Source organism: Hirundo rustica, chromosome 26 (genome assembly GCF_015227805.2).
Source record: "Hirundo rustica isolate bHirRus1 chromosome 26, bHirRus1.pri.v3, whole genome shotgun sequence".
NCBI classification, from domain to species: Eukaryota; Metazoa; Chordata; class Aves; order Passeriformes; family Hirundinidae; genus Hirundo; species Hirundo rustica.
Genome location: NC_053475.1, coordinates 2,221,265 through 2,238,988, shown reverse-complemented (window position 1 = coordinate 2,238,988; position 17,724 = coordinate 2,221,265). Strand labels below are relative to the sequence as shown.

General features: G+C 60.8%; 2 protein-coding genes and 1 non-coding gene across 4 annotated transcripts; 1 reads left to right on the top strand and 2 right to left on the bottom strand.

Annotated features, from left to right (window-relative positions):
- Positions 1 to 1,240: 1,240 nt before the first annotated feature.
- Positions 1,241 to 9,640, bottom strand: MED16 (mediator complex subunit 16). Of its 2 annotated transcripts, none has more exons than XM_040086845.1 (15): positions 9,616 to 9,640; positions 9,144 to 9,327; positions 8,677 to 8,784; positions 8,379 to 8,548; positions 7,456 to 7,887; positions 7,088 to 7,193; positions 6,338 to 6,493; positions 5,829 to 6,040; positions 5,407 to 5,613; positions 4,423 to 4,633; positions 4,118 to 4,251; positions 3,556 to 3,748; positions 3,121 to 3,337; positions 2,681 to 2,764; positions 1,241 to 1,939 (listed from the first exon to the last, which is right to left on the bottom strand). In XM_040086845.1, exons 2-15 carry the CDS (start codon positions 9,277 to 9,279, stop codon positions 1,813 to 1,815), a joined length of 2,493 nt encoding a protein of 830 aa, XP_039942779.1. In that variant the 5' UTR covers positions 9,280 to 9,327; positions 9,616 to 9,640; the 3' UTR covers positions 1,241 to 1,812. The 2 variants fall into 2 exon arrangements, with proteins under 2 accessions (XP_039942779.1, XP_039942780.1); XM_040086846.2 differs by lacking the exon at positions 9,616 to 9,640 and adding an exon at positions 9,479 to 9,551.
- Positions 9,641 to 9,947: 307 nt separating this feature from the next.
- Positions 9,948 to 10,054, top strand: LOC120763576 (U6 spliceosomal RNA). Its single transcript, XR_005704109.1, has one exon. It is a non-coding gene; the product is annotated as a U6 spliceosomal RNA (small nuclear RNA).
- Positions 10,055 to 10,162: 108 nt separating this feature from the next.
- R3HDM4 (R3H domain containing 4) lies at positions 10,163 to 17,065 on the bottom strand. The gene is made up of 8 exons (XM_040087004.2): positions 16,922 to 17,065; positions 14,555 to 14,709; positions 14,298 to 14,416; positions 13,677 to 13,800; positions 13,199 to 13,284; positions 12,182 to 12,267; positions 11,815 to 11,870; positions 10,163 to 11,184 (listed from the first exon to the last, which is right to left on the bottom strand). The coding sequence occupies exons 1-8, from the start codon at positions 16,963 to 16,965 to the stop codon at positions 11,081 to 11,083; spliced, it is 774 nt and encodes a 257-aa protein (XP_039942938.1). The 5' UTR covers positions 16,966 to 17,065; the 3' UTR covers positions 10,163 to 11,080.
- Positions 17,066 to 17,724: the final 659 nt, after the last annotated feature.

Below are 17,724 nucleotides of genomic sequence, written 5' to 3'. Positions count from 1 at the left end.
TGAGGTTGTGCCCCTGGGGACAGCGTGGCCTCGGGTGGGAGCAGAGGACATGTCCTGCAGTGTGGCCACAGTGTGACGGAGACCTGGGACCTCCCGCAGGGTCATTGTGTGGATATTTGGGGAAGCAGAATCTGCCTGATGCTGATACGGCACTGGCAGCTCCGGCTGTCACGGTGAGATCCGTGCTGGAAGCCAGCAGGGTTCTCACTGGGACCCTCTTGTCCTGGGAGCTGAGGGGCAGGGCAGGGCAGAGCCCCCGTCTTCCCACCACAGCCCTGGTCACCCCCAGACCCTGCTCTCCCACTGCCCTGTCTTTGGAAGGAGCACGGTCAAAGCACAAGCGATGGGACAAGCAGCAGGGCCCAGGGCACTGCCAGACCCTTCCAGACCCTTCCAGTCCCATCCCAGGAGATCCGTGGTCAGCAGGCAGCTAAGGGGGACACGAATGTGTCTCCACCCCCCTGCTGTGCTGCTGTTACCAATCAAACATTAAATAACCCCAAACCTGTTCTATAAGGAGCTCACAGAGGGCCCGGTTTGAGTTTTACTTACAGGGGAAAAGAGCCTTAATAAGGCGCAGTTTCCTAATTAGCCATTTGATTGTCCCTAATTACCAGCAGAGCAGAAGGGGGAGAGGTCTGTACAGCTCTTCCAGCTCTGTGCAGCGAAACATTCGCTGGAGTCGAGGGATGAACTGTCACCAGCTCCAGCTCTCAAGAATAATGAAATCATGGTTCCAGAGGGAAAGGAATGTACTAAGACTGGCTCACTCCCTCTCTTAAACGGTCTGTGGGGACCTGGAATTGCTGGCTGGGATGCAGCAGCAGAAGGCTCCCGGCTTTTCTCCCTAAGAGCTGAAGGATCCCTGGGACAGGAGCGGGCCCAGATCACCCCCAGAGCTGGGGCTCCACAGGCACTGCCACGCTGGCTCCCGGAGCTTGGGATGTGATTTCCTGCCCGGGGCAGCAGCAGCTGAGGGCAAGGGAGGGTGAAAGTCTGCAAGGATTTTTGGCTGCTCCTCCTCTGGCACGCTCAAGTGTCCAGCCTTGCTGGAGCTGGAGGCTTACACAACCACAAGGATCTGATGTTTTTTTCCTCGAGTGTCCTTAAGGCGAACCTTGAAAACATCCATTTCCCTTTTCCCAACGATGGTGGTTCCTCTCCTGACAGATGCTCTGGCAGCCCTCCTGTGGCTGCACTGCTGGGTGGCCACGTCACATCACAGAAACAAACCACAGGGTTCTGTACAAAATTAGGAGAATTTTTATTTACAACAGCAAGGGGCAAAGGGAGGGTTCGCTCCAGGCAGCAGCACTCATATTCCTGTTCTCATCCAACACCCACGGGCACACAGGAGCCGCCTCCTGTCTCAGGGACAAGGCTGCTGAGGGATCAGGAGTGCCCAGCCCATGTGGCACTTCCCAAGCAACCAGAGGCACAGGATGGATGTGAGGTACCAGCTGTGCTCCTCTCAGCTGGGACGCTGTTCCTCAGCAGCTGCCCCATCACCACTCTGCCCAGGTCAGGGCAGCTGCCAGGATGTTGCTGCTCTGCTGGCACAGCCCCAAAACACAGCCAGGCTCTCCCCTCCCGGGCCCCAAATTATGGGGAAACCTCTGGCATTCCTTTCCAGCTCTTCCCTGGTAAAAGAGGCAGAGCTCCCTCAGCTCTGTGTTCCAGCACAGCTCAACCGAGGACAAGCAGCAGCAGCTTTTCCAGCACGAAGGAGAGCAGCTGCCATTCCCTTGTCCCAAAACCTCCGTGAAGGGAGCCCCATGCAGCTCCTGGCCCCCACTGCACCCCAGGAAGGGCTCAGGAGTAGCTGAGGGGCATCTTCCTCCACAGCCCCCCACACAGGCAGTTCTTGATCCAGCGCTGCTCCCACTGCTTCACTGCTGTCACCTTGTTGGGCGACTTCAGCATGGTGACACAGCCACACCTGGGGGGACAGGGAGGGTGCAGCCAGCCCAGGCGGGGAATCAGAGCCAGCACTGCCGGGGGGCTGCACGGATCACACAGGGATCTGCGTATCCATGGGGGAAATCAGCCCCTGACAGCTGCAGGTGACTCCTGTGAGCACCAAAACCAGCTGAATCCAGCGAGCAACAATCCCGCTGAGGGCTCTGCTGGAGCTGGAGCCTGGCAAGGAACAGCCCCAGCTGCTGTTTATACAGGGAACAACTGACAGTCATCTCACAAAAATGATCTGCTACAGAGGCTTTCTATTAAAACCAGTAATTAAAGCTAACTCAATCACATGACTTAGATGGATGTTTGTTCCCTGAGCCATTATCCTGAAATCCAGGCTCTCCCGTGAGGGTGGATGAGTCGAGCAGCACGAAACGCAAGCCTGGTGGAAAGGTGACCCCAGAATGGGAGCAGGAGCAGTGGGGTGATTCCTCCCTCCAGCCCTGCTATGACCACACAGGTGCTTTAATGACCAGACCCACAGAACTGGGTATCACATAAAGGGGTTGCTGCAGGGTCTCCTCCAGGCCAGATTATTTAATGAGCTTTATCTGATCTGTTTGCTTTTTAACCCAAGGGCCAGGCTGCAACAATGCCACTCTCTGACAGTGGCATCCCAGGTTGGGGACACCTTAAGCACGGCCTCAGAGAGCCCCTGAGGGACACAGGACGGTGCAAGTCCTGCCCAAGCTCCACTGCAAGTGTCACTTACCTGGTACAGGACTTGCATTCCTCTGTTGGGTAGGCGCCCAGGTGCAGCCGCCTCAGGTGATCAATTTTGGGCTGTCCAGGGGCCCTGGGGAGGGAGAACAGGACTTTCCTAGAGTGACACTTTCCATGAGCTGCTCCCAGGACAGGGAGCTGCACCTCACTGGCCAAACAGCAGAGGCTCTGCCCACTTGCCCACCCAGTGCCATGAGATTCGTTGTCACAATGACACAATTAATCACATTAATTAATGGGGGTTACACCCCCCGCATTTGCTATCACTTTTCAGTCCTTAAAGTTCCCAGCCCATCACAAGCTGAGAAAAGGGATTTGAGCAGAGAGGACAAGCTGCTCTTGGGTCACAGCAGCAAGGAGACAAGCCAAACCTCAGAGCTGCCAAGACTCCTTCTCAGCACGGCCCTGACCCGTTCCAGGGGTTTGTACCTGACAAAGGCATCGAACTGGGACGAGACAGTGTGGCCAACGAGCCCGGGAGCCTTCCCAAACTGCAGCCGGACCAGCTGCTTGTTCTGCAGCTTGCTGATGATGCCATCGTTGATGGGCAGCCAGTCGATGTTGGGAATGAGCAGCTGGCTGGGCAGGAGGCAGCACTCATCGATCAGGGCATCGTCGGGCTCCGTGATGTGATTTTCCTCACGACCTGCGTGGGAAACGAAGGAAAGAACCCCGTGACCTTTACATTTCTCCCTCAGAGCTCCAGAGAGCTGCGTGCAGCCTTCTCCTCCACTGCCAGCTCAGCCTGGAGAACAATACCCTTGGCAGCCGCACTTGCCCTTTCTCAGCGTGCCAGACCCCCTCGGAGTCACGTCCCGCCCCGCTGTTGCGGGAATTACGGTTCAGGGAACCGGCCACACTCACAGCACAGCCAGAGCTTGGTCAGGAGCCGGAAGAGCAGGGACATGCTGTCCTGGGTGTCCGAGGTCGCCGTGTACACGGGGAGGCAGCTGGGCTTCAGCAGCCCCCAGATGCGGATGACCACCATGAGCTCGCGGAACATGCCCAGGGACGCGCCGTCGCGCAGGAAGCTGTGCCCGGGGCGCACCGGGGAGCCCTGAGGGGGGACAGCGCCGTGGGTGGGCGTCACAGCAGCCTGAGCGGGGTCACACCAGCCCCAGCCACCAGGCTGCATCCACACAGCTGCTTCCAGCAGCACATCCCTGTGGGGATGGTGGAGGGTCACCTGAAGGTGACATCTCTGCAGAGCCGCAAGAGGAGTGTCCCCAGATCCCCCAGGTACTGTGCTGGTCACCAGACCCACAGGGCCATGGGAAGGACCATTCTCTAATTGTGCTGTTCCTTACTCCTCCCCAGTGCCTGTGCTGACAGGGACACGTGGCCTTGTGTGCCCTGGCTAAAGCTCCCCAGCACTGCCCACGGGTGTTTGTGTCCTCCCGGCATGTTCCAGCACCCCAGGTCTCACCTGGTTGGGAAGGCTGGCCAGCAGGTAGAGCACAAAATCCCCCACCCACTGGATGAGCTGCTGCAGGGACTGCAGTGTCGTCATCTCCAGGACAAATTCTTCCGTCTTCAGGTTAATCATCACCTTGTCAATGTCTGGAAGAGGAGCAAGACGTTGCCTGGCTCAGGAAGATGGATCCAAACCTCACACCCTCCCTGTGGAGGTCACCCTTGTCCTCCCCCTCAAATCCAGGAGTTACTACGAGACCGTGGCACCATCGGGAACAGTCCAATCCCAAACCCTGGGGGGCTGTGAGCAGTCAGTACCTACATCCGTGATCTTGGAGCAGATCTCGGTGAGCCGGTCCCCGGGGCTCTTGTCGGGGGTGTTGAGGAAGTGTGGGCGCAGCAGCGACTTCAGGGTGCAGCTGATGGCGATGAGGAAGAGCTTGGCGTGGTAGTCACACACGCGGGCGACGGTGCTGGAGGAGAGCTTGCACAGCGATGCCTTCATGGCAACGATGCGCGTGGAGAGCACCTGAGCCACGGGGAAACACAGCGAAAGGCACAAGGAGAGGCAGCAATTAGCATAAGCTCATTAAAGCTGCTGCTGCTGATTTATTCTCTGCTCTCCCTTTCTGCCACAGGAGTGACAGGCACAGGGGAGGCTGAGCAGGTGAGGGCTGGTGCAGGGCATGTGCTGCTGTTCCCAGAACCTGCCAAAAATAGACTTCACCATCTCACCCCAAGTTTCCAACAGGCAGAGTGATGTGGGCCTGACATTTCTAAGTCTGAAGGGGTTTTAGCCTGCTAGCAGTGCTGACTGTTTCCCAAGGGAAAAGTTCTCGAGAAAGCCTCTTCTCAAAACAACCTTGGCAAAACAACCATCCTTTCCCAAAGCAATCTTTCTCCAGGTGGTGTTTTGCTGTTTCTCTGGTTTCCCCAATGGGATTAGAGAGGTGTTGTTCCTATTCACCAATCAGTTAAGTCTGTATGGGAACACCTTATAAAAGGTGGTAAGAATTAGACAATAAAGCCTTCTGTACTCTTTGCCTTCTGAAATACTCGGAGTCTTCCATCTTTCTTTCGTGTCCAACAGCGACAGAGTGATATCAGGCAGAGCTGATAGCAGTGAAAGCGAACGGTGCTGACATGGAAGCTCTCCCCAGCTCTATCCCTGCCCAGGCCAGGCACTCAGAGAGCAGAGCCAGGCAGAGCCACCCATGTGCTGAGGACTGGCCCTGGCTGCTCCCCACCCCAAGTCCATGAGCCCCCTCATGCCCGCCCTGGGGGTGAGCCCAGCGCTCCCACCTGCTGCAGGGCCGCGTTCTGACGCATGTACTCCTCGTGCAGCTTCTCCACCAGGTTCTGCACCATGCTGGGCTGGACGTGCAGCAGGATGTCCCACCAGTCGTAGCCGGTCACCATGCAGTACTCCAGCAGGAACAGCAAGTGCCGCAGGGACATGTTCATGTCCAGCACGTGGCCCATGGAGGGGGAGATGCGGAGCATGCTCAGCTTGAAGGGAGGAACCAAAGGGAAACTGGCTTCAGGAGCGGGCTTGAAATCGTCCCACAAAGCCACAACACGGGGTACAACAGCTCAGTCCTGAACTCATGACAGTTTCTGCACCGATGGGATACGTCCCTTTCCAACACAGATCTCACAGCTGGAACTCCCAGTGTTTTCTGAGCAGCCCTCAGAGAGCCTGGGTGAGAAACAACCCCACCAACCTTGCCGTGACTGTCCACGCCAGCCAGGGCCAGCGACGTCCAGGAGAGCTGCATGGCCTTGAAGTGCACCAGGGGCCCCGCGGTGCGCGGGCGCTTGAGGGCCGGCTCGTCCACGGGGCGCTGCGAGGAGGAGCCGTAGAACACGGCCATCATCTGCAGGGACAGGCGGTGCACGATGTGGACGCTGCCATCGTGGAAAGCCAAGGCCAGGCCTGGGGACAGGAGACAAGCGAGGCTGAGCAAGCAGCTTCCTGCCAGCGTGGCAGAGCCCTCACACAAAGCAGCGGCCACCACCGAAGCCCACGGAGAAGCCAAAGGGCTGGGGGCTCACAGCCACACCATCAGCATTTCACAGCCTCTTCCCACAGCGGGATGGCCGGGAAGACATTTTCCTTCAATGGAAAAGTTTTCCTTCAGCATTCCACGTGCTTTACTTCAGCTAAGGCTCAGGTGGTGGAATTTCGGGCAAAAGCCACACGTTTAGGACGGAGACAACAGGAACTCCTCACCCAGCCCAGGGAAGAACTTGGTGTCGTTTGCCACCTTCAGGTCGGTGTTGGTCAGGGAGATTGGCAGCTTTGGCAGCGCCACGGCCGACACCCGGTCCAGGTCGTTGGTGGCACTCAGGATCCGCCACTTCAGGATCATGGGCTGCTTGTCTCCCACTCGGGAAAAAGAGCAAATGAGTGAAAATTTCACCCCAGAGAGATCGGGAAATCCACCCCCTATTTCTGCCCACGCTCCCCAACCAAGCAGGATCACAGATCAGGCGTGGGTATATTTCCCGTTTATTTCCCTCACATTTCCCTGTTTTTTTTCCTGACCCATACAAACATGTTTTGCTAAATCTCTCTTGATGGGAAGCTCTGCTGCGGGTGATTAAGATCCTTATATACAATAATCCTTTATATTTCCCCAAACAAACTGCCCCGATTAATTCTGTTCTATCTGAGATCAGGTGGAGCCCAGGCAGCCAGGGCAGGGGATTCATCCAGCTCTGCTGCTTGATCCTGGTCCTTTGGGAGCCTTTGCTCCACTGGCGGCAGGAAGGGCGGCTGTGCAGCAAAACACTGAAAATGTCTTTTATGAAGTGAAAGCAACAACCAAACCCCTTCCTGGAAACAATAAGTTACTGCCTAATGATGCAAACAGACAGAATAATAACACAAATAACACGAAATTCTGAATGGATGTGAGAAGCTGTGCTGCTTTTTCCCTCAGATCAAGCTCCCGTTATTGAGAGTCCCCAGTGCACTTACCCACAGGAGAGATTTGCTGGAAGATGTTGTTGACAGGCAGCCCCTCCTTCCTGAGGGACCAGCACTCCACAATGCTGTTGTTTTGGTTGGAAGCACAAAGCAGCACCTGTGGAACAGAGCCCCCCACCACAAGCGTCACAACAGGGAGGACACTGCCCTGGTCATTCCCACCCTCCATCTCCAGGGTCCTGCTCCCACTCAGGTCATGTTCCACCAGCAAAAAGCAGAGGATCAAATCAGTGGGGAGGAGATGGTGAGGTCCCTAACTCCAGCTGCACTTCCCAGAAGGGCAGCTGGGTATTGGAGGATATGCTGGTCACCTCCAGACCTGTGAGGAAGGCCAGGTGGAGCAAAGAGCAGCCGCCCACCTGCTCTGACATGTCCCGAGCCAGGAATTTCAGGTGGGTGATGGCCGGGTACTTGTCCTTGCGCGCGGGGTCGGTGGTGCAGCGCATGAAGAGGGAGGGCAGGATCTCGGTGTCGATCTTGCACTTCTCGTTCACCACGCTGACGCAGACCTTGTAGAACTGCACGGGGGACGTGCTGCTGCCGTCGGACGTGGCCACCACGATGTTGCCCCCGCCCGTGAAGGCGACGTCGGCCAAGGCCACGCGGCAGCGGAGGCGGCACAGGCTCTCGGTGGCCGTCAGCACCTGCCCGTTGGGCTTGAGGAGGGACACGGTGACCAGCCCGCTGATGGTGACGGCGATCCAGCCCTCCATGGGCTTCCCACCGAACAGCGTCAGCGACGGGGAGAATTTCACCCGGGAGAACTTCTCGCCGAAGTTCGAGGCTCCAGACTGTAAGGAAGGTCAACAAAACCTAGAGTTTGCAAGCAGAATTTGCGCCTGCGGAGATCTCCCTGTGGGAGAGGGGCAGGATTTATGTGGGAGATGCCAGGAGTTAAAGAAACACAAGCAGGGAAGTTGTGCTTGGCAGCTGTGAGCTTTCAGAGCCTGCAGAATCACACAGGTTTCTAAACAAGGAGCTCATCTCCGAGTCCAAATCCCTGGATCAAACCTCAACACCCTGAATTGCATTTCCTCTGAATTATCACTGGTAAGGAAAGAACTGCTCTATGTCCGTGCTCCTGCCTAGAACGGAGGTACCAGACTAAGGGAGACACATCTGAAACACCAAGACAAGGCTCCAACGCCCCCCTCGGAATTCAGCAAAAACTCCCCAAGGCCACAGGAGAGCCCAGAGCACGGAACACAGGCAGGATCCCGAGTTCTTTGCCACGACCTGAGCCAGAGTTCCAGCCCAGATCCCTGAGGAAGCTGAGACAAACCTTCTCCACGTGCAGCGCCAGCTTGACGCCGTTGTGCAGCCAGGACAGGGCCACCACCGGGTCCCCCTCCACCACGCTGCCCACCGTGTTCTCCCAGCTGTTGGCCAGGTGATCCGTCATGCTCCAGCACTTGATGTGGCCATCAGCATCCGCCGAGAGCAGCCTGGAGCCTGCGACAATGACACTGCGTGAGAACGGGGGGAACGGCCAAAATCCCACAAGGAATCACATCCCATCGCTTTGGGACGTGCAGAGCATGGGCGGGACACGATGACAACGAGGAGGGATCCCAGCCCACCTGACTGATCCCACTCCAAACACGTGATGACTTCAGTGTGGCCCGAGTTGACAGAGTAGACGTCCCAGGGGTGCTCGGTGTCAATGATGTGGACCATGTGGGTGAGATCTGCGTGAACAGAGAAGTCACTCCCTGTCCCTTGTCACTGCTTCTGAGCCTCAGAGCCTCAGCTGATGCAGGGAAAACACAAAATAATTTATAGAAATGATTCGGGGTAGTGTAGAAACTGTGCTGGGAACTCAGTAAGGCACCAGACACTGACGTGGTCCTGGTTTAGGGGAACCAAACCCACTCCCCGGGAACAAACGCGTGTTAGACACTGCCAGAGGCTGAGGGATGGAAGGAAAAGGAGGAGCAGCAGCCAGGAGCTGTCGGGGGCAGGGCAGAGCTGCGGCCCAGCGGATCCTGGGCTTCCCCAAGAGCACCGGGAGCTTCCAGGAGAGATTTCCAAAGGGAGCCCGCGGTACCTTTCTCCTCCTCATTGCGGAGGTCGGTGGTGAAGGCGATGAGGTTGCGGCAGGACCAGGCACACACGAGGGGGATGGAGGGGCAGTGGTTGCTCTTGGGCTTCTTCTCCCACTCGCACACGTAGGCCAGGTCCATCCCGGCCCGGCCCGGCCCCGGGGGGACACGGGACCGCCTCGCTCCTGCCTGCGGGCGACACAAGGCCGGTCACACCGGGAACCGAACGCACGGCCCGCATGGAACCCCAGCGGCCATGGGGAGCGCACAGCCCCCGGGACACGCGTGGGGACAGCCCAGCACCGGGACACGGCGGGAGGAGCGGTCCGCGGGTACCGACCCTACGGCGGGCGGGAGGATCCCGAGGACGGGCTCGGGGTGAACACGGGGAGGTGCCGGGGGCTCGCGGGAAGGCCACAGGAGGGGCCCCGGGGTGTCACAGGAGGTTCCCGGGGGTCCCGCTCCGGCCGCACTCACCGGCGCCTCCCGCCGCTCCCCAGGACCCCGCCGCCTCCCCGGGCTGCCCGCCCCGCGCCTGCGCCGCGCGTTCAGGCACCGCCGCGAACACCCTCAGGGAGCGGCTCAATTAGCATAACAACCTACCCAGAACACACCGGGCGGAGACAGCGAACAAAATCGGCAGATTTTGGACATTTTATGGAAATCCGCGGAAAATAAGAGGGTGAAGTAGTGATAAAAGCTTTGGGATGCTCATTCTACATTCAAAATCCAGCCATCCCGTAATCGCCCTATCTGTGCAATATCACCTTTCCAAGCCTTTAAATAACGCTGCGGGTGCAGAGCAATTCGTGCTCGCTTCGGCAGCACATATACTAAAATTGGAACGATACAGAGAAGATTAGCATGGCCCCTGCGCAAGGATGACACGCAAATTCGTGAAGCGTTCCATATTTTTCGCACCTCCCCGCACCCACCTTTTGCGGCCCGTGTTGAAGCGGCTGCCCCGAGACCCCCTCCCCACGCCCCCCCCCATCCCCGTCCCCACGGAGACACAGAGCCAGAGCAGGGGAGCACCGTCTTTTATTGATCCTGAACGCGCCCGTACCCGAGTCACACCAGCAAAGGAGGCGCGAGGGGCACCCCTGGGTCTGGGGGTCCCCACGGTTAATGGCAGTGGGTGTCGTCATGGGACAGAGCAACCAGCAAAACCCCCCAAGGGACACAGGGACACACAGAGGGGACACCCCCCAAAATACCCCATCCGCCCCCCACGGCGGCTGGGGACAAGCAGAGAGCGCCCCGAAGGCGGCTGCACCCCTCCAGCACACACGCACACGCACATCACACACACGTAAATATACACACACGTGATAAAAAACACCAGCTATATTACACTTAAAAACAGCCCCGTCGTGCGGGCAGGGCACACACACAGGGTGTGGGGCAAGAAAAAAAAAAAAAAATACCCGGAGCTCCCCACAAGCCGGCCCTGCCCGAGGGGACCGAGCCCCGCTGGGCGCTCAGCGGGCACGGGGCTGCGGGTGCCGGAACGCGGCAGCCCCCAGGCTCTTCCGCCGGCTCAGCGATTGCTCAGCAGCCGCCAGGAGCTGTTTCACCACAGAAAAATCTGGGCCGAAATCACCCCACGAGCGTCAGCGCCAGAGGAGGGGGCGGGGGGGGGGGGGAGAGGTGGGGATGGCCCTGCCTGATTATTTTTAAAAACACCTGGGTTATAAATAGACGCACAAAGAGTTCCAGGAGGGCTGCGCGGGGAGCGGGGCGGGAGGGAGGCACCTGCTCCGCAGAGATGTCGGGCAGGGCCGAGCTGCCCCCGCCGGTCCCAGCGCACCCAAGGGCGCAGACACAAAGCCTTCGGCTCTGCCCCGGCTGCTGGAGCAGGGGAAGGGCCGAGGGTCCGAGGGCTGCAGGGCCGGGAGAGGCTGCAGCACACACAGGAGGGGCTGGGCAGCTGTCGGGGGCATCAGCTCATCTGTCCCAGGTAGTCTGAGAGCAGCAGCTCGGGGGGCAGGAACACGCGGTGTTTGTTGCTCACTTTCATCTGACGTTTCCCTTCGATGTCCGAACCTGCGGGTGGGACGGAGCGGTCAGCACACGCCCTGTCCCCCCTCGGGGGTCTCCAACACGGCCCTCCCCTCCTCGCCGGGGCTCAGGGCTCGCAGGCTCCCCCGTGCTCTGTCCCCAGCTGGCACCACGGGCTCGCTCCCCATCAGCAGCGCTCCCAGGCTGCTCGCCACAAGCGGCTCCTGATGAAATGCTCTGGAGGGATGGAGCCCGATGCCTTCCCTGCCTTGGCAACAAAACCTTCTGGGGACGCCCAGGGCAGCACGAGAGCACGGTGGCTCCTTGGGAGGAGGAAGCAGCTGCAGGAGAGGGAACCCTGAGAGCATTTTCTTGCTTTGGACTGCCCAAATTTCCCGTCAGAGATGGGTCCGGCTGACCCCTGGGTGTGAGGCTGCAGCCAGCGCTGGTGACCGTGGCCAGGGCTGCCGAGGGAGCTCCGGGCAGCGCTGGGGAGGAAGCGGGCAGGGGTGGGGACCGAGGGGTTATCTGTGAGCCCCAGGGAGAGGTGGGGCCGGGAGGAGGAAGGGAGGAAAAGGCTGAGCTGGAGAGGAGAGATAGTGATGGAGGGACACAGCGGGGGAGAAAAACAAAAACAAAATCAGAACGAAAAACAAGCGGACACGCGGCTCTTACTGGCAGAGACGAGATCCATGTACTGGCAGAGTGCGTGGAGCAGGAGCCGCTCAAAGCTGGGGGAGAGGCGACAGGGTTAGAGCCAACGTGTCTCGGAGCAGCGCATCCCACGGTCTGCCCTGCCCTCCATCCTCCCGGGGTCCCACAGAGCAGATGGAGAGCACAATGTGCAACGAGCCCCCGCGCAGGGATCCCCAGGTGCATCCCTCCCCCAGGGGCTCCATGGGGACCAGGCCAGGTGGGTGAACCCAGGTGGAGACCCAGGCCTGGCTGAGGGGAGGCCAAGGGGTCTCCTGTGCTCCCCCCTGCAGCCTGCGGACACCCTGGGGCACAGGGAACCCCAGAAGAGCCCGAGGTGGGGAAATACCTGTTGTCCATCAGTGCCGTGTAGACGGAGTGGGGGGTGACAGAGAAGAAGGCCAGCAGCTCCTCCTCCAGCCCCTCCAGCGTCCCCTGTGAGGAGAGGCAGGGGCTCAGCGAGGGAGGGGCAGTGGGGGCACAGCCCTGGCACAACCAACTCGCCAAGATTCACTGCCAGCAGCTCCCGGGCAAGTTCTCTGGATGGGAGACAGCAGGGAGTGGAGACATCTCCCATCTCCCCATCTCCAGCCCCCGAGGCGGGGAAGGATCCAGCTCCTGCCAACTCCACAGTGTGTGTGCCAAGGGCTGGCAGCATCCCTCGTGCTCACAGCAGCCAGGGGAGCCTCGTGCCTCCCGACAGGCAAAGCTCAGAGCTCTGCTGGTCTCCAAAGCACTGTGACCCCAGAGACGAGCAGCACACGCGCCTCATTTGAAGACAAAACAAGCCATTGGGCAGGAGGAGCCCAGGCTGCATTTAGAGGCTCTAAGTAGCAGCAGGAAAACAAACAAAGCCCCACAGAGCAGAGGGAGCAGAGAGCCAGCACCCCCAGGGCTGGTAGAGTAAGTGTTTGGGCAGGCAGTGCAAGGCTGCGCTCACCTCTCTCCTTCCTGCTCAGCACTTGGTGCACTTCTACTCCCTTTCAAAATACATTGGAATTTCCCCAAACAGCTCTGTGTGGGACACTGTGAAGACCCCAAAGGTCCCCAGGGGCACAAACGTGCCCGGTTTCACCTGTCACCTGCTGCTCATTGCTCACAGACTGGGGAAACAACCACTAAAAAAAGCCCTGTAACTGCCAGAAAAATCTGAACTGAGCCAGGAAAACCCATCTGCCGGGTGCAACCGTCTGTCTGTCTGCAACCAGCCACCGCTGAGGGGTCACTCCAGCACTGGAGCACGTTCCCAGGAGCTCCTCTGAAATTTGGCGTTGCCCTGCACAAGGTGAGGGCACAGCTCTGGGGGCACGGCTGTGGAGGGACCCCTGCCAGCCCCAGCCCTGCTCGTCCCAGGCTCCCAGCTCACCATGGGGATCCGGCCCCGCTTCAGGGTGGCGCGCAGGCGGCGGCTGATGCGCTGGAAGCACTCCTGGGGTGTGTAGGCCGGGAGATCTGGAGGAGGGAGAAGGGATTTATTCACAGCTCACAGCTCCAGAGCCCGCAGTGTCACCTTTCCGGAGGACCCAGTGTCCCCCATGGCCACCTCCTAAAACAGCAACGCCCTCCCCAGCACAGCAGGTTTGGGGGTGCAGAGATTTGGGGGTGTGACAGCGGCGGATGGCTGCTGTGCTCATCGCCCCAGCCACTTCTGGCTCCCACAAACTCTCCCTGGTCCATGGTGGAGGTCTGCAGGCGTAACCCCACTGAGGGGGTGGGCTCAGGCATCCCCCAGCCCCACCATTAACAGGGAGTGAGTGCAGGCCTGGAGGAAGGTCACCCTTCCCAGAACATACACAAGGAAGGAAAGGGAGAGGCTGTCCCCACCCTGCGTCCCCTCCCAGCACCTTTCCACTTGTCTTCGTTCTTGACAGGCAGCTTCCTCCTGTGCTTCTTCCTGGCCTCCTCCTCCAGGTAGAGCAGGACCCGCTCCTGCTCTTCTCCTGACCGGTTCATGAAATCGTTCCAGATCTGACAACAGAATCCACCAAGCCCCGCTACAGAGGTCTGTGGGGAGCACCTGGCAGTGCACGGCCATCCAGAGACCCTCCCCACACCCCCTGAGCCCCCTCCTCACCCACTTGTCCCCAGGGATGGCCCCGAGTGCCACACCAGGGAGAGGCCACGTTTCAAAACACCCGGTTACGGGGCCAGCGTGAGGCAACGGGGGCTTGGCAAGGGGCTTGTGCCAGAGGAAGTGCTGCAGCTCACCAGGCACCCGCTGCTCTGCAGGCACAACTCTCCATGAGAGGATCTGCCTGGAGATTCCCCCACATCATGAACTGGGGGCTCCAGGACCCCATCACCCTCTGGCGGCAGCAGATCCCAGCCTGACGCCAGACCAGGCAGAAGCTGGGGTGCAGCAGCTCAGGCCAGTGAGGCAGAGGGATGGAGGAGTGAAGGACGAGCACAACACGCCATGCCCGGGCCCCCCAGCGAGCCCCAAGCCAGGGTGTGGCCGCACCCACCTCCACATAGGTCTCGTTGTTACAGGCCTCCGTGAAGATGCTGGGGGTGGCCGAGTGGGTGAGCTCTCCCTCGTCGCTCCCGCAGTCATCTTGCTCCAGAAGAGTCATCAGGTAGCGAGCTGGGGGGAAGAGCAAAGCCTGTGAGGGGAGGAAGCACCTCCAGAGAAGCTCCTCGCCCCCAGTACATCCCCGCTTGCCACGCAGCCCAGGGGAGGTTGTCCTCGCCCTGGGGAAGAGACCCTGCCCCTGCTCCTTACTGTTCTCCAGCCTCTGGAGGCTCTTGCGGCCCTTGGCCCTCGGGATGAGGTCGGAGTTGCGGATGGCCTTGTTGATGTAATACTGCTTCCTCTTGGACGGGGAGAACCGCTTGGACGGGGACTCCTCCAGCAGGGGCAGGCAGTCCTCGATCCTCCTGCGGGGACACGGGGAGGGATGAGCCCACCCGAGGGGCCTGGGGCAGCTCCAGCAGCGTGAGGACGGGGGCAGGTGGGGCATCAGAGCATCGGCACCGCTGTTACTGCAACTGGCACCACGGGCACTGTCCCCCCTCGGGCCACCGCCACCTCCAAGGGCTGGCTCTGCTCAAAGCAGCTGTGTGTCAGCACTGGGAGGGCCAGGTAATTAACCTGGGTAATTAACCTGGGTGATTAACCTGGATGATTAACCGTGCCACCCATGAAGCAAAACGATGGATCCCTTCCTGCTGGGCCCTGCTGCACCTCACACTCACGGGACTGGCAGAGGCTCTGTCGCTCCTTTGTGAGGGCAGCAGGAATTCCACCCCACCCCACTGCCAGCTCCTGGGGGCACCCAAAGGCACTCAGCCTCTGCTCACAACGTGGTCAGGGCGTTGCTTAGGCACAGGCACAGCTTAGGAATGGCCGTAACACTGAAGCAATTTATGGGAAAACGAAGCCACAGGATGAGCGAGCAGCTCGCCGGGTGCTCAACGCAACTGCTCGGGTTTGAAAGTTTCCTAAACACCAAAGACAGGAAGTTTCGCTGCCTTCACTTGCGAAGGAGCTTCCCCTCAGGGTTGTGTGGGTTTCCTTTCGTGCAGCAGAAGGTGGGGGAGAAGATCAACACCCCCAAAACAACCCCCAGGACTGTTCATCCAGCATGAGGAGCTGCAGCACGGCTGCCCAGAGTGACCACGACCTTGCTCCATCCACATCCCCACTGTGTCCCCTCCTTTCCAGCATTCTGGGGTTCATGGGAGCCCCAGTCCTGCAATCAGGTCCTGACAGAGCTGATCTGGGCACGGGGCAGAGCAGGTTGCGCTGTCCGATTGCAGCCCGGGCCAACAGCCAGCCGCTCGCCCTGGCCAAAACCTTGATTTTTTTTTTTTCCTTTGCCCCTATGGAGGCAGTGATACAGTCATGGCTGCTGGAGGGGGTTAAAAAAACAACCAGCCCTTTCCAAGCTGGAGAGAAAACCGAGGCCAAGGTGGGCTTGGCAAGAATAAAAGAGACTCAGGTATCAAGGCAATGCCCAGAGGATGGGTGGGGAGCAGTAACCCAACCTGCCACAGCGAGCAACCAGGGCTGGTGGATCAAGTTGTGATACAAAGATGGTTATAAAAACCTGAATAAACAGAAGGAGTCACCTTACGCTGGCCCCAGCTCGGGGGTTTGAGTACACAGCTGTGAGCTTGGCGCTCCCTGGAGCGGGCACGGTCCCGGAAAGAGATGCCAAAAACCAGTGTCAGCAGGGTGGGAGCACCCCTGGGCAGCCGGGACCCCCAGAGCCCCATGGCCGGGAGGGGAACAGGCTGAGCCATGCTGGACTCTCTTCTTGAAGCCTCCAGGGCCGTTTGAGGCTGCCCTGGCAGCCGGCACTGCCACGTCTGCCCTGGCACTGCCACCTCCGCCCAGTGCCAACCTGGAGGTTCACAGGGCACAGTGACCTCGGGGCAGTGCCCAGTGTGGGACAAGTCAGGGTCCTGTCCCAGGGAGCTGTGCCAGGCTGAGGAGGGACCCCGGGAGAGGTCATTCCTTGGGGACCACAGTGAACCATAACCCCGGGGCGATGGGCCCGGCAGCTCCGGGGACACCGGAGCACACACAGATTCGCGGCTTCTCCTCCACGTCCCATTTCCAGTCAGGGAACGCGCCTGGAAGAGGAACTTGCTGTCTGCCGGGGGATTTCTGACCTATTCCTGTCATTTACCCTCTGGCAGCAGGACGCGGCGGGCGAAGTCGCCTCGGGACAGCCGGGGCTGTCAGCGACAGCTCCGTCCCGCAGGCTCCCGAGTCCCCGGTACATCCGTGCGGGAGCGGGGGCACCCGAGTCCCCGGTACATCCGTGCGGGAGCGGGGGCTCCCGAGTCCCCGGTACATCCGTGCGGGAGCGGGGGCTCCAGAACACCACGAGGGACCCCGGCCCGGGCCGCCAGCCCCGGTCACCGGGAGCACCGTGACCTCGACGGGATAAACACTAATTACAAGGCTCATTATCCCGCTCCCGGGCTCCGCTCTGACATCGCCGCCGGGGCCGGGGGAGCTGGGGCCGGGCTGTCCCGGGAGGCGCCGCCGCCGCTCCCCGCCCGCACTGACAGACAGCCCGGGGGGCTCCTGCCCGGCCCGACCGCCCCACGGCCCGCCCGGCCCCGGGCCCGCACTCACGGGAACGGCTCCTCGGGGCCCGCGCCGCCCCGCAGCACCACCATGGCCCGCTGGGATGGGGATCGGGACCGGGACGGTGAGCAGGACCAGAACCGAGACCTCCCTCCGCCTCCTCCACCCCCGGCCCGCACCGGCGGCACCGGGCCCGGTACCGCCCGCTGGAAGTGACGTCACGGGGCGGGGGCACGGGAACCCCGCCCCGGGCTTCGCGGGAGGTGGGGCACGGGGGGATGCTTCGGGCAGCCCCTGGAACCGGGGCTCCACGGCTGCCGGACCCCATTAACCCCGCGTGAATCCCCGTTGTCCCCCCGCTATCTCCCCCGTTAATCCCCCGTGAACCTCCAGTTAACCCCCGTTAGAGCCGCGTTAACCTCCGCCAACCCCCTTCCGTTAAACCCCCCGTCGCCCCCCGTTAACCGCCCCGCCACTCCTCTGCTCCACCGGGGCCCGCGCCCCGCACGGCGCCGTTCTCCCGCCCGTCCGCGAGGCGGCGCTGCGGCCGAGCCCCCTCCCGGTCCCGCGGCCCCGCCGCGCGTAACATTTGCATGCCGGCCAATGGCGGCGGGGGGCGGAGCGCCCCGGGAGCGGCGGGCCAATGGCGGGGCGGGGCGGGGAGAGGCGGGGCGCTCCGGGCGCTGCCGGCCAATGGCGGCGGCGGGGCGGGGCGGCGCGGGGCGGGGCCGGGTCCCGCCGCCCGCCCGCCGCCCGCCCGCCCGCGGGGAGAGCAGCGCCGCGGGCCCCGCGCGCACCGGCCCCGCCGAGCCCGACCCCGGGCGGCCGCGGCTGCTATGCGGCTTCGCGGC